Here is a 14,179-nt window from a genome sequence, read left to right as displayed (position 1 = left end):
GCAACCACCTCTCTGTAATGGTAATGAGATCAGACCCATTTGTTTCTATTTGTGCCGTCAATTCATCTATCTTATTACGAATGCTGCGCGCATTCAGATAAAGAACCTTTAATTTTGTCTTTTTACCATTCTTTCCTACCCCGGCCCCATTTGCTAGTGCACTCTTATGTTTGTACACACTGTCCCTTCCTGACACACTCTGTTTATCATTACCCCCATCACTTTCCTGTACTACTTCCTTGTCTTTTCTCTTTATCAATCTAAACTTTGCCCCACCTGAGCCCTCCCCCCCTCTATTTAGTTTAAAGCCTTCTCTACCGCCCTAGATATTCGGTTTGCCAGAACACTGGCCCCACATGGTTCAGGTGAAGCCCGTCCCAACGGAACAGCTCCCTCTTTCCCCAGTACCGGTGCCATTGCCTCATGAATCGAAACCCACTTCTCCCACACCAATCTTTGAGCCACACATTCATCTCTCTGATCTGATTTACCCTGTGCCAATTTGCTCGTGGCTCAGGTAATAATCCGGAGATTATCACCTTTGTGGTTCTGCTTTTTAATTTAGTCCCTAGCTGCTCAAACTCCCTCAACAAAACCTCTTTCTTCGTCCTACCTATGTCGTTGGTACCTACATGGACCATGACAACTGGATCCTCCCCCTCCCACTCCAAGTTTCTCTCCAGCCCTGAGGAGATGTCCTTAACCCTGGCACCGGGTAGGCAACACAGCCTTCGGGACTCTCGCTCTTGGCTGCAGAGAACAGTGTCTGTCCCTCTAACTATACTGTCGCCTACTACAACCACATTCCTTTTTACTCCCCCCACTTGAATGGCCACCTGAACCACGGTGCCGTGGCCAGTTTGCTCATCCTCCCTGCAGTCCCTGCACTCGTCCACAGGGTTTGTAACAACCTCGTATCTATTGGACAAGTGCAGAGGCTGAGGCTCCTGCAATGCTCCCTCCTGGATCCCCGTACCTGCCTCACTCACAGTCACACCCTCCTGTCCCTGACCACGTGTCAATTCTACAGTATTTAGTCTAAGGGGCATGACTGCCTCCTGGATCAAAGTGTCCAGGTAACTTTCTCCCTCCCTGATGCCTCGCAATGTCTGCAGCTCGGACTCCAGCTCCTCAACTCGGAGCCGAAGTTCCTCGATCCGCAGACACTTACTGCAGATGTAGTCGCCCTGGACAAAACTGTCCAGTAACTCTCCAAGTCACACACCATTCCAACTTGGAAATATATCTCCGTTCCTTCATCGTCGCTGGGTCAAAACCCTAGAACTCCCTTCCTAACAGCACTGTGGGAGAACCTTCACCTCAAGGACTGCAGCGGTTCAAGAAGGCGGCTCACCACCACCTTCTCAAGGGCAATTAGGGATGGGCAATAAATGCCGGCCTCGCCAGCGACGCCCACACCCCATGAACGAATAAAAAAAATTAACAACTTTAAGTTCCTCACTCTCATTAGCCCCTTGGTTTCCCACTATTTCTGGTATGTTTTTTGAGTCTTCCACTGTGAACAGATACAAAATATTTGTTTAACGTCTCTGCCATTTCCTTATTCCCCATTATAATTTCCCCTGTCTCAGCCTCTTGGGGACCAATGTTTACGTTCGCTAATCTCTTCCTTTTTACATATTTGTAGAAGCTCTCACAATCTGTTTTTATATTTCTTGCTAGTTTACTTTCAGATTCTTTTTTCTCCCTTTTTATCAATTTTTTGGTCATCCTTTGCTGGTTTCTAAAACCCTCCCAATCCTCAGCCTTACTACTCTTTTGGCAACATTATAAGCCTCTTCTTTTAATCTAATATTATCCTTAAATTTTCTAGTTAGCCGCGGTTGGATCACTTTTCCTGTGGAGTTTTTATTCCTCAAGGGTATGTATGTTCGTTGAGAATTATGAATTATTTCTTTAAATGTTTGCCATTGCTTATCTCCCATCATATCTTTTAATCTAATTTCCCAATCAGTCTTGGCCAACGCGCCCCTCACACCGGCATAATTGGCCTTGTTTAAATTTAGGACCCTAGTTTCGGACTGAACTATATCACTCATATTATGATCCCCAGAGGATCCTTTACTCTAAGATTACGAATCAATCCTGTCCCATTACACAATATGAGATCTAAAATAGCCTGTTCCCTAGTTGGTTCCTCGATATATTGTTCCAGAAAACTATCTTGGATACATTCCATAAAATGGAATGAGTAATTTAACCCTTTTAGCCCCGGTATCATTTTGGTGAATCTGTGCTGCACCCCCTCCAAGGCCAATATATCCTTCCTGAGGTGCGGTGCCCAGAACTGAACGTAGTCTCCAGATGGGGTCTGACCAGAGCTTTATATAAACTGGAACATCACTTCCACCCCTTTGTATTCCAGCCCCCTTGGGATAAAGGTTAACATTCCATTCACTGTTTTAATTATTTTTTGTACCTGTCCACTAGTTTTTAGTGATTTCTGTACATGGATCCCTAAATCTCTCGGCTCCTCCACAGTTCCGAGCTTCTCACCATTTAGAAAATACTCTGATTTATCTTTCTTAGGCCCAGAGTGGGAGACCTCACACTTCCCCACATTGATCTCCATTTGCCCCAGTTTTGCCCCCTCACTGAATCCATCAATGTCCCTTTGCAACTTTCTGCTCCCATCTACACTATTAACTGGGTCACCTCACTCAGTGTCGTCAGCAAACTTGGATATCCTGCTCTCGATTCCTTCATCCAAGTCATTTATAAATACAGTGAGAAGCTGTGGCCCCAGTACAGATCCCCGGGGGACACCACTAGTCACATCCTGCCAATTGGAGTCCATACCCATTATCCCCACTCTCTGTCTCCTACCTTCTAACCAATTCCCTATCCGAGCCAATAGGCTGCCTCCAATTCCATGCACTCTCATTTTTGTTAACAGTCTCTTGTGTGGAACCTTATTGAAAGCCTTCTGGAAGTCCATATAAATAATATCCATAGACTCTCCCTTTCTGTCTCTGTCTCGCTTTATCTCTCTCTGTCTCTCGCTCTGCCTCTCTCTCTATTTGTCTGTCTCTGTCTGTCTCTCTCTCTGTCTGTCTGTCTCTTTTTATCTTTCCCTGTCTCTATCTCTCTGTCTCTCGCCCTCCTTTCTCTCTCATTCTCTTTCCGTTTTTGAATCCATTCTTTACGATGACCTTTTGTAGAGAGGTGCTCACTGACTGCTCCATCTCACGCTATCGTTAAAAACTTCTCCTGATTGGGACTTCAAGCCAGGACTGTGCTATTGAAAAAGGGGGTGGTAAAGAAAGTGGGGAGAGGGGGGGGGAGATATTATGGGCACAGAAGAATCTCAAACCCCCAAAACTATTGTCTCTTAGCCACCCAGGATTCATTGCACAGAATAACTTGTATAGTTTTTCCCTCCTGTCGGAGTGAAGACTGCCCTCCCACTCTCCAGATCAAGCCTTCATTCCAGACAGCAAACATCACTCTACAAGGATCAGAGGTAAGCAATGTGACCTCTGACACAACAAATGTGCTGTTGGCAGGAATGCAAAGTAGTGGGACAGGGGTCAGGGGAAGTGGGGTCAGGTGGGGGAGGTAATGTGACATATTCTCTGTGATCTTTCATTCGTCATCACATTTAATTCATCCAAGATTTTTCCAAAGCTTCATTTTGAGTCCAGAGAAAACTTTTGAAAAGAATAAAAAATAAATCTTTGGTACAAACATCTTTCCTTCAGACATCCACCAATCTGTTTATTGCTCCTCTCCCATTAAAATGTAAAGCTCTCTCTACACTGTCCCATCAAACACTCCCAGGGCAGGTACAGCACGGGTTAGATACAGAGTAAAGCTCCCTCTACACTGTCCCATCAAACACTCCCAGAGCAGGTACAGGGTTAGATACAGAGTAAAGCTCCCTCTACACTGTCCCATCAAACACTCCCAGGGCAGGTACAGGGTTAGATACAGAGTAAAGCTCCCTCTACACTGTCCCATCAAACACTCCCAGGGCAGGTACACGGTTAGATACAGAGTAAAGCTCCCTCTACACTGTCCCATCAAACACTCCCAGGGCAGGTACAGGGTTAGATACAGAGTAAAGCTCCCTCTACACTGTCCCATCAAACACTCCCAGGGCAGGTACACGGTTAGATACAGAGTAAAGCTCCCTCTACACTGTCCCATCAAACACTCCCAGGGCAGGTACACGGTTAGATACAGAATAAAGCTCCCTCTACACTGTCCCATCAAACACTCCCAGGGCAGGTACAGCACAGGATTCTCTACACTAGTAATGAATGGGAAGGAATTTAGTCCGTTGGATTCTCTACTATGGGAGGAATTGGAAGGGGTTTGGTCCGTTGGGATTCTGTTCATTGGGAGTGAATGGGAAGGGGTTTGGTCCATTGGGATTCTGTACAGTGGGAGTGAATGGGAAGGGGTTTAGTCTATTGGGATTCTATCAGTAGGAGTGAATGGGAAGGGGTTTGGTCCATTTGGATTGTGTACAATGGGAGTGAATGGGAAGGGGTTTGGTCCATTGGGATTGTGTACAGAGGGAGTGAATGGGAAGGGGTTTGGTCTATTGGGATTGTGTACAGTGGGAGTGAATGGGAAGGGGTTTGGTCCATTGGGATTGTGTACAGTGGGAGTGAATGGGATGGGGTTTGGTCCATTTGGATTGTGTACAGTGGGAGTGAATGGGAAGGGGTTTGGTCCATTGGGATTGTGTACAGTGGGAGTGAATGGGAAGGGGTTTGGTCCATTTGGATTGTGTACAGTGGGAGTGAATGGGAAGGGGTTTGGTCCATTGGGATTGTGTACAGTGGGAGTGAATGGGAAGGGGTTTGGTCCATTGGGATTGTGTACAGTGGGAGTGAATGGGAAGGGGTTTAGTCTATTGGGATTCTATCAGTAGGAGTGAATGGGAAGGGGTTTGGTCCATTTGGATTGTGTACAATGGGAGTGAATGGGAAGGGGTTTGGTCCATTGGGATTGTGTACAGAGGGAGTGAATGGGAAGGGGTTTGGTCTATTGGGATTGTGTACAGTGGGAGTGAATGGGAAGGGGTTTGGTCCATTGGGATTGTGTACAGTGGGAGTGAATGGGATGGGGTTTGGTCCATTTGGATTGTGTACAGTGGGAGTGAATGGGAAGGGGTTTGGTCCATTTGGATTGTGTACAGTGGGAGTGAATGGGGAGGGGTTTGGTCCATTGGGATTGTGTACAGTGGGAGTGAATGGGAAGGGGTTTGGTCCATTTGGATTGTGTACAGTGGGAGTGAATGGGAAGGGGTTTGGTCCATTGGGATTGTGTACAGTGGGAGTGAATGGGAAGGGGTTTGGTCCATTGGGATTGTGTACAGTGGGAGTGAATGGGAAGGGGTTTGGTCCATTGGGATTGTGTACAGTGGGAGTGAATGGGAAGGGGTTTGGTCCATTGGGATTGTGTACAGTGGGAGTGAATGGGAAGGGGTCGGGTCCATTGGGATTGTGTACAGTGGGAGTGAATGGGAAGGGGTTTGGTCCATTGGGATTGTGTACAGTGGGAGTGAATGGGAAGGGGTTTGGTCCATTGCGATTGTGTACAGTGGGAGTGAATGGGAAGGGAGTCACAATTTTCCTTTCTCTCTCAAGGCTTTCGTTGTTTTTGAATGCGTCTATCGTTGCAGTGAGGTTGCTGAACCCACTCTCTCTTTGGTTGCTGTTCTGCAAGAAAGTCCATTCAATGAAGACCAAGCCAAGAATGGGGCCGTTGGAGATGTGCTGCTGCCAAGCCTTGAGCCAGATGGTAGAAGAATTCGAAATGAAGTGATTACATCAAACTCAACGTGTCCCATGTGTGAATCTGGGAGCTCAGCCCACCTTCTCCAGTCCAGTTCTTACTGCACTATTGACTAATAAAAATCATGTGCAGGCTATTTATTGGGCCTCACATTGTGCTCCCACTGTGTCTCTGCCCAGATCCACACAGCTCTTGTCTTGCGCTCTTACTGTCTCCTTCACTATCTTATTCTCTCTCTCCTCGCTGTAACACCGTTTTACAAATCGTTCTCACTTCCTTTCCAGAGTCTGATTGGGGAATGAACACCACTTCTGCCCAAAACATGTGGAATGGAACAATGATTAATCTCTCCTGGCTCCGATACATTTCATCCACAAGGACCCAACTCCAGACAGGCCCTTGGATTTTTTTCCTCTCTCTGTTTAAATGCAGTGTGGCCAAGTCCCAGTTTGGTCAGCAGAACAGTCTCCAAGAATTTCCACTCCACACTACCTCAACTTTGAAGACGATTAATTTTCACTTGACAAAAAAACAAAGTTTCCTCACGTCAGTCTGCGGAAGGGGCTGAAGTGGGGGATTGGGAACTTATTCCAGGATGGAGAACATCCTGATTTCATGTTTGTCCGTCACTCTGTCTCACTGATTGCATTCCAAATCGAACAATTTCTTTTGTTTTCTCGATGAGAATGTTGTTTATGTTCATGCGGACCTCTCTTAACCTCTGTCCATCTCCTTGATGCCGTACGAAAGGATTTGTCTCCTAAAACTTTGTAATTCCCCCCCTGTCCTTCCATGGTTCCTTTGAATAACTAACAAAGCTGCAGCTTATCGAAGTGCTCAATGTAAACCCCACCCCCAATCCAACAGACACTGCCCCCTACTGATTATAAGAGTCAGCCGTGGCTCAATGATCGAACTCTAGTCTCAGTCAGAAGGTCGTGGGTTCATGTCCCCTCAGAGACTTGAGCCCATAATCCAGGCAGACACTGTCGGAGGGTCAGTACTGAGGGAGCGCTGCACTGTCGGAGGGTCAGTACTGAGGGAGCGCCGCACTGTCGGAGGGTCAGTACTGAGGGAGCGCCGCACTGTCGGAGGGTCAGTACTGAGGGAGCGCCGCACTGTCGGAGGGTCAGTACTGAGGGAGCGCCGCACTGTCGGAGGGTCAGTACTGAGGGAGCGCCGCACTGTCGGAGGGTCAGTACTGAGGGAGCGCTGCACTGTTGGAGGGTCAGTACTGAGGGAGCGCCGCACTGTCGGAGGGTCAGTACTGAGGGAGCGCCGCACTGTCGGAGGGTCAGTACTGAGGGAGCGCTGCACTGTCGGAGGGTCAGTACTGAGGGAGCGCTGCACTGTCGGAGGGTCAGTACTGAGGGAGCGCCGCACTGTCGGAGCGTCAGTACTGAGGGAGCGACGCACCGTCGGAGGGTCAGTACTGAGGGAGCGCCGCACTGTCGGAGGGTCAGTACTGAGGGAGCGCTGCACTGTCAGAGGATCAGTAGTGAGGGAGCGCTGCACTGTCGGAGGGTCAGTACTGAGGGAGCGCCGCACTGTCGGAGGGTCAGTACTGAGGGAACGCTGCACTGTCGGAGGGTCAGTAGTGAGGGAGCGCTGCACTGTCGGAGGGTCAGTACTGAGGGAGCGCCGCACTGTCGGAGGGTCAGTACTGAGGGAGCGCCGCACTGTTGGAGGGTCAGTACTGAGGGAGCGCTGCACTGTTGGAGGGTCAGTACTGAGGGAGCGCCGCACTGTCGGAGGGTCAGTACTGAGGGAGCGCCGCACTGTCGGAGGGTCAGTACTGAGGGAGCGCCGCACTGTCGGAGGGTCAGTACTGAGGGAGCGCTGCACTGTCGGAGGGTCAGTAGTGAGGGAGCGCCGCACTGTCGGAGGGTCAGTAGTGAGGGAGCGCTGCACTGTCGGAGGGTCAGTACTGAGGGAGCGCTGCACTGTCGGAGGGTCAGTACTGAGGGAGCGCTGCACTGTTGGAGGGTCAGTAGTGAGGGAGCGCCGCACTGTCGGAGGGTCAGTACTGAGGGAGCGCCGCACTGTCGGAGGGTCAGTACTGAGGGAACGCTGCACTGTTGGAGGGTCAGTAGTGAGGGAACGCTGCACTGTCGGAGGGTCAGTACTGAGGGAGCGCTGCACTGTCGGAGGGTCAGTACTGAGGGAACGCTGCACTGTTGGAGGGTCAGTAGTGAGGGAGCGCTGCACTGTCGGAGGGTCAGTACTGAGGGAGCGTTGCACTGTTGGAGGGTCAGTAGTGAGGGAGCGCTGCACTGTCGGAGGGTCAGTACTGAGGGAGCGCCGCACTGTTGGAGGGTCAGTAGTGAGGGAGCGCTGCACTGTCGGAGGGTCAGTACTGAGGGAGCGCTGCACTGTCGGAGGGTCAGTACTGAGGGAGCGCTGCACTGTCGGAGTGTCAGTACTGAGGGAGCGCCGCACTGTCGGAGGTGCCGTCTTTCGGATGAGACATTAAACCGAGGCCCCGTCTGTCCTCTCAGGTGGATGTAAAAGATCCCATGACACTATTTCGAAGAAGAGCAGGGGGAGTTCTCCCCGGTGTCCTGGGCCAATATTTATCCCTCAACCAACATCACTAAAAACAGATTATCTGGTCATTATCACATTGCTGTTTGTGGGATCTTGCTGTGCACACATTGGCTGCCGCGTTTCCTACATTACAACAGTGACTACACTTCAAAAGTACTTCATTGGCTGTGAAGCTCTTTGGGACGTCCTGAGGTGGTGAAAGGCCCGATGGAAATGCAGGGTTAACAGAAATCAGGCCCAGTCCTTCCTCGGTTCGGTCTAAAATGGATGCCGTCACTACAAGTACTGACTCTGCGAGCCAGAAGACTGAAACTTAAAACAGTCTCTGTTTGGCAAACGAGCAACGAGTGAGTTGCCTCTTCCAAATGAGCTCAGCTGTTATGGATTAATGGCTTCATTTGGGGCCTCAATTAAGTTTCGTGTTGTTGTGTCCGCCTGTTCCACTCGCCCACCCAACTTCCTTCAACTCTTCGACTTGCCTCTGTTATGCTTCCCCTCCCCCCACAAATTGTATATCATTCCCAAACCAAACAAGCTGGACAGATAACATCTCTCTCGAGGTCTCTGGAATGGTCTGCTGGGAGTTTATAAAATAGAATCATACAGCACAGCAGGCCATTCGGTCCATCGAGTCTGTGCCGGCTCTCTGAAAGAGCGAGCCAATTAGTTCCACTCCCCCCGCTCTTTCCCCAGAGCCCTATAAATTTTTCCTTTTCAAGTATTTATTCAATTCCCTTTTGAAAGTTATTATTGAATCTGCTTCCACCGCCCTTTCAGGCAGTGAATTCCAGATCAGAACAACTCGCTGCGTAAAAATAATTCTCCTCATCTCCCCTCTGGCTCTTTTAAATCCGTGTCCACTGGTCACCGACCCTCCTGCCACTGGAAACAGTTTCTCCTTATTTACTCTCTCAAAACCCCTCATGATTTTGAACAGTTCTGTTAAATCTCCCTTTAACCTTCTCTGCTCTGAGGAGAACAATCCCAGCTTCTCCAGTCTCTCCACATAACTGAAATTTGGTATCATTTGAGTTGCCTGTGGATAAAGCCAGAAAAAAGACCAACAGCAAACTGGGTTTTATAAATCGGGGCAAAGAGTTCAAGAGTGAATGACAAATTCATACAAGGCAATGGTCAGGCCACAGTTAGAGACTGTGTACAGTTTTGGGCGTCCCATTACAGAAAGGACATTAAAGCCACAGAGAGTGAACAATGCAGATTCACCAGGGTGAAGCCAGGGATGGAAAACTCTAGTTATGAGGAGAGACTCGAGATACTGGGACTGTCCTGGGATGAGAGGGTTGTCCTATGAGGAGAGGTTGAGCAGAATGGGCCTATACTCTGCAGTTTAGAAGAATGAGAGGTGATCTCATTGAAACATATAAGATTCTGAGGGGGTTTGACAGGGTAGATGCTGAGAGGATGTTTCCCCTGGCTGGACAGTCTAGAACTAGGGGGCATAGTCTCAGGATAAGGGGTCGGTCATTTAGGGCTGAGATGAGGAGGAATTTCTTCACTCAGAGGGTTCTGAATCTTTGGAATTCTCTACCCCAGAGGGCTGTGGGCGCTCAGTCATTGAGTAAATTCAAGGCTGAGATCGATAGATTTTTGGACTCGAGGGGAATCAAGGGATATGGGGATCGGGCAGGAAAGTGGAGTTGAGGTCGAAGATCAGCCATGATCTGATTGAATGGGGGAGCAGGCTCGAGGGGCCGAATGGCCTACTCCTGCTCCTATTTCTTATGTTTTTATGTTTCCACTGGAGCAGAGACGATTAAGAGGAGATTTAATCGAGGTTTTGAAAGTTATGAAGGGTTTTGATTTTATGAATAAGGAAAGACTATTTTCTGTGGTTGAGGAGTCAGTGACAAGGCGGGGGGGGTCATCAATTTAAAATCATCACTGAGAGTGGGGAGAGAGATTAGGAGAAATTTCTTTACATGGAGGGATGTTGGAGCATGAAATACTTTAGCACAGGGAATGGTTGAGGCAGAGACCATTAGTTCTCTTATGGGAAAATTGAATAATTATTTGAAGCAGAAGGAAATACAAGGCTGTGGGGAGAGACCGGGACAGTGGGATGAGTTTTCAATTTCTCTGACAGAAAGCCAGCACAGGCACGATGGGCCAAATGGCCTCCTTCTGTCGTTCTACGGTTAAGTACGATGTATGTTGGTTCATGTTCTGAATTTAGCCCTTAGATGGTCTGATTGGGACGAGGAGCTTGCCTTTGTGGGGAAATATTGGGGGCCAGTTTCCCACTCGGGGCCTGAACCTCATGTACTGGGGAAATGGCGGTGAGCAGAGCAGGAGAAGGGGAAGCTGTACTTTTACACTCCAGTCCTGTCAGTCAACACTTAGCTGTTTCACCTGCCAGGCCGCTAACTCTTTCCATTGGAGGATTTTTCAAACGGATCCCAGTTAACCACAGTCTAGACCACATTTTCTGTCTTCAGAGCAGTGAATGGCCTGATGAGCTTTGCCAGACTAGGGGTCTGTACAAAGTCATGGGAGCTCAGTCCCAGCAGGGAACTAAATCTCTGAAGTTAATCCACCTCCTCCTGCTCTAACATTCTTAAATCTCTTAGTCAGCTTGTGACTCCACCACCGCCTCCATACACATCACCATGACAACAGGCAGTCACTGAGCAAACCCAAGCATTAATCTAAAGTCCGAGACCAGGCCTCGTCCCTCAGTTTTTGATGAGGGCCACAGTCCTGGGCAGTGAGCTGTTTGAGGGCCACTCTCACTGAGACCAAGTCCATCTGTGACCTGCGGGTGACCTGCGGGTTTATCTCCACCCTGCCCCATGCTTTTATTTTGTTTCTAAACTTTTTTTGAAACATTTTATGTCTCTTTCACACAATCACATGAAGAGATCTCAGGTCTGGCGGACTCTGAATTCAGACCAAGGACAACACAGGAACAGAAGGAGGCCATTCAGCCCTTCGAGCCTGTTCTGCCATTCAGTTAGATCATTGCTGATCTGTATCTTAACTCCATTTACCCGCCTTGGTTCTGTAACCCTTAATCCCCTCACCCAATAAAAATCGATCAATCAAGGTTTTGAAATTTCCAATTGACCCCCAGCCTCAACAGCTTTTTGGGGAGAGAGTTCCAGATTTCCACTCCCCTTTGTGTGAAGAAGTGCTTCCTGACATCACCCCTGAACGGCCTGGCTCTAATTTTAAGGTTCTGCCCCCTTGTTCTGGACTCCCCCCACCAGAGGAAATAGTTTCTCTCTATCGACCCTATCAAATCCTTTAATCATCTTAAACACCTCGATTAGATCACCCCTTAATCTTCGACACTCGAGGGAATACAAGCCCAGTCTGTGCAACCTGTCCTTGTAATTTAACCCTTTTAGCCCCGGTATCATTCTGGTGAATCTGCGCTGCCCCCCCTCCAAGGCCAATATATCCTTCCAGAACTGAACGTAGTCTCCAGATGGGGTCTGACCAGAGCTTTATATAAACTGGAACATCACTTCCACCCCTTTGTATTCCAGCCCCCTTGGGATAAAGGTTAACATTCCATTCGCTGTTTTAATTATTTTTTGTACTTGTTCACTAGTTTTTAGTGATTTCTGTACACGGATCCCTAAATCTCTCGGCTCCTCCACAGTTCCGAGCTGCTCACCATTTAGAAAATACCCTGATTTCTCTTTCTTAGGCCCAGAGTGGGAGACCTCACACTTCCCCACATTGATCTCCATTTGCCCCAGTTTTGCCCCCTCACTGAATCCATCAATGTCCCTTTGCAACTTTCTGCTCCCATCTACACTATTTACTGGGTCACCTCACTCAGTGTCGTCAGCAAACTTGGATATCCTGCTCTCGATTCCATCATCTAACTCATCGATGTACAATGAGCAGCAAGTCTGCCCAAGGTCACAGGTGGGCTGCAAATGGCCTGAGGCTGTAGTCTGAGTGGAGGAAAAAATATTAACCCTTTTCTCCAAATCAGACACTGAACAACTGAAATAATGATTCTTATTCTCAAGTTAATTTGTCAAAATTTCTCTTATAGCCCCAGCGACACCCCCGGTCATGTTAAATGCTGGTAGTGTTTTGAGAGCAGTGAGCAGGGAGGAGACTGAATGCTTTTCAATGCTGTAAACCAAACAGTGCACAAATATGTGTCCCTGTATTTGTGCCTCTGCCCCCGTGCCTCACACAGTGCAACAATAAACTCCCTCAAAACACCACCTTCTCTTAACAGCATGGAGGAGTGGAATTTTTGGCTTGTAACCGCGATTCCCATAGGTTAACCACACTCAGCTCTGCCAGCATCAAAGATGGAGGCAGGAATCTAGCAAGCCACATCTTCACTATAAATATTTTTTTGGGTCAAAGATCCACATCGCAAGATGGGACCTTTATGAACAATCCCAGAATTAGAACGTCCGTCTCTCCATTGGCACACCAAATCCTAATCTCAGGAGAGACTGAGGCTCATACTCATGGTGACCCCTCAACCCTCTCCCCCACCCAACGGGACAAGACCTACCCGTCTCTGTCAAGTTGGCCTGGTGGAGAGAAGGAACAAAAATAGTGTTTGTCGAGAAGGGAGAAAGAGGAGGGAGAGAAAGATAGAGAGAGGGGGGGAGAGAGAGAGAGAGGGAGAGAGAGAGAGAGGAGGGAGAGAGAGGAGGGAGAGAGAGGAGGGAGAGAGAGGAGGGAGAGAGAGGAGGGAGGAGGGAGAGAGAGGAGGGAGGAGGGAGAGAGAGGAGGGAGGAGGGAGAGAGAGGAGGGAGAGAGAGGAGAGAGGACGGAGAGGGAGGAGGGAGGACAGAGAGGGAGGAGGGAGGACAGAGAGGGAGGAGGGAGGACAGAGAGGGAGGAGGGAGGACAGAGAGGGAGGAGGGAGGACAGAGAGGGAGGAGGGAGGACAGAGAGGGAGGAGGGAGGACAGAGAGGGAGGAAGAGGAAGAGAGAGGAGGGAGAGAGAGGAGGGAGGAGGCAGAGAGAGGTGGGAGAGTGAGGGAGAAGTGAGGGGGAGAGAGAGGAGGCAGGTGAGATAAAGAGGGAGAGAGGAGAGGGAGAGAGAGGAGAGAAGAGAGAGAGGAGGGACGAGAGAGAGTTGAAGGGAGAGAGTGAGCGGAGGGTGGAGGGAGAGAGGGGAGGGGAGAGGAGGGAGGAGGAAGAGAGGAGAGAGGAAGATAGAGAGGAGGGAGAGAGGAGGGTGGAGGGAGAGAGGAGAGAGTAGGATAGAGAGGGGGAAGGAGGGGAGAGAGGAGGGAAGAGAGAGAGATGGGAGAGGAGGAGGAGGAGGAGGAGGAGGGGGAGGGAGAGGAGAGAGGAGAGAGGAGGGATCCTGTGTCCCATCACTCAAACCAAACACTTGGAAGCTCCACCAGGAACTGGCGTAGATGATGCCCATTGAGATGACAGTCGGTGTAAATGGGCCAAAGTCTGCAATGGGCAGAAAAACACAGTTGAGAGATAAACGGGACTGGTCTTACCTGGGTACAGCTGTTTGGTTGGTGCGCTGAGCTGGGCTGATTTTGTAACAGTAAATGCAACATCTGGATCCCTGATCGATTTTCTGTTGGCACAAAATCCTGTTGTTTTCAATATTCCTTCAGGTAACGATTGAAATTCTAGAATCTTCAGGATGTCCACTGGTTCCACTGTTGAAAGAAGAGAGGTGATTACAATCCAACTCCCGACTGCCAGAGTTCTCCAGGAATCAGTCCCTCCCTCCCCATCTCTTCTTAAACAGGTTGATAAAGATTGATTCAGTCTTAAACGTGATTTACAAGAGTCATCTTATAATTTACCGAGGGACAGAGAGTTTAAAGGGAAGGTGTTGCACGTCAAGTCCTTTTAAAAATTGATTCAAAGATTTCCTTCACAACTG

General features: G+C 49.0%; 1 protein-coding gene across 1 annotated transcript in view; it reads right to left on the bottom strand.

Moving 5' to 3' along the window:
- LOC137310095 (collagen alpha-1(V) chain-like) overlaps positions 1–14,179 on the bottom strand; it is a gene marked incomplete at its 3' end in the record, with an annotated part of 258,789 nt that overhangs the window by 172,566 nt on the left and 72,044 nt on the right. The window contains exon 2 of the mRNA XM_067978050.1: positions 13,782–13,949. Coding sequence (XP_067834151.1) covers positions 13,782–13,949 — 168 coding nt within the window. The remainder of the gene's footprint in view (positions 1–13,781; positions 13,950–14,179) is intronic.

The sequence above is a fragment of the Heptranchias perlo genome, unplaced genomic scaffold (genome assembly GCF_035084215.1).
Source record: "Heptranchias perlo isolate sHepPer1 unplaced genomic scaffold, sHepPer1.hap1 HAP1_SCAFFOLD_215, whole genome shotgun sequence".
NCBI lineage: Eukaryota > Metazoa > Chordata > Chondrichthyes > Hexanchiformes > Hexanchidae > Heptranchias > Heptranchias perlo.
Note: the sequence above shows the minus strand (reverse complement) of the source record. Positions and strands in the feature narration are given on the sequence as shown.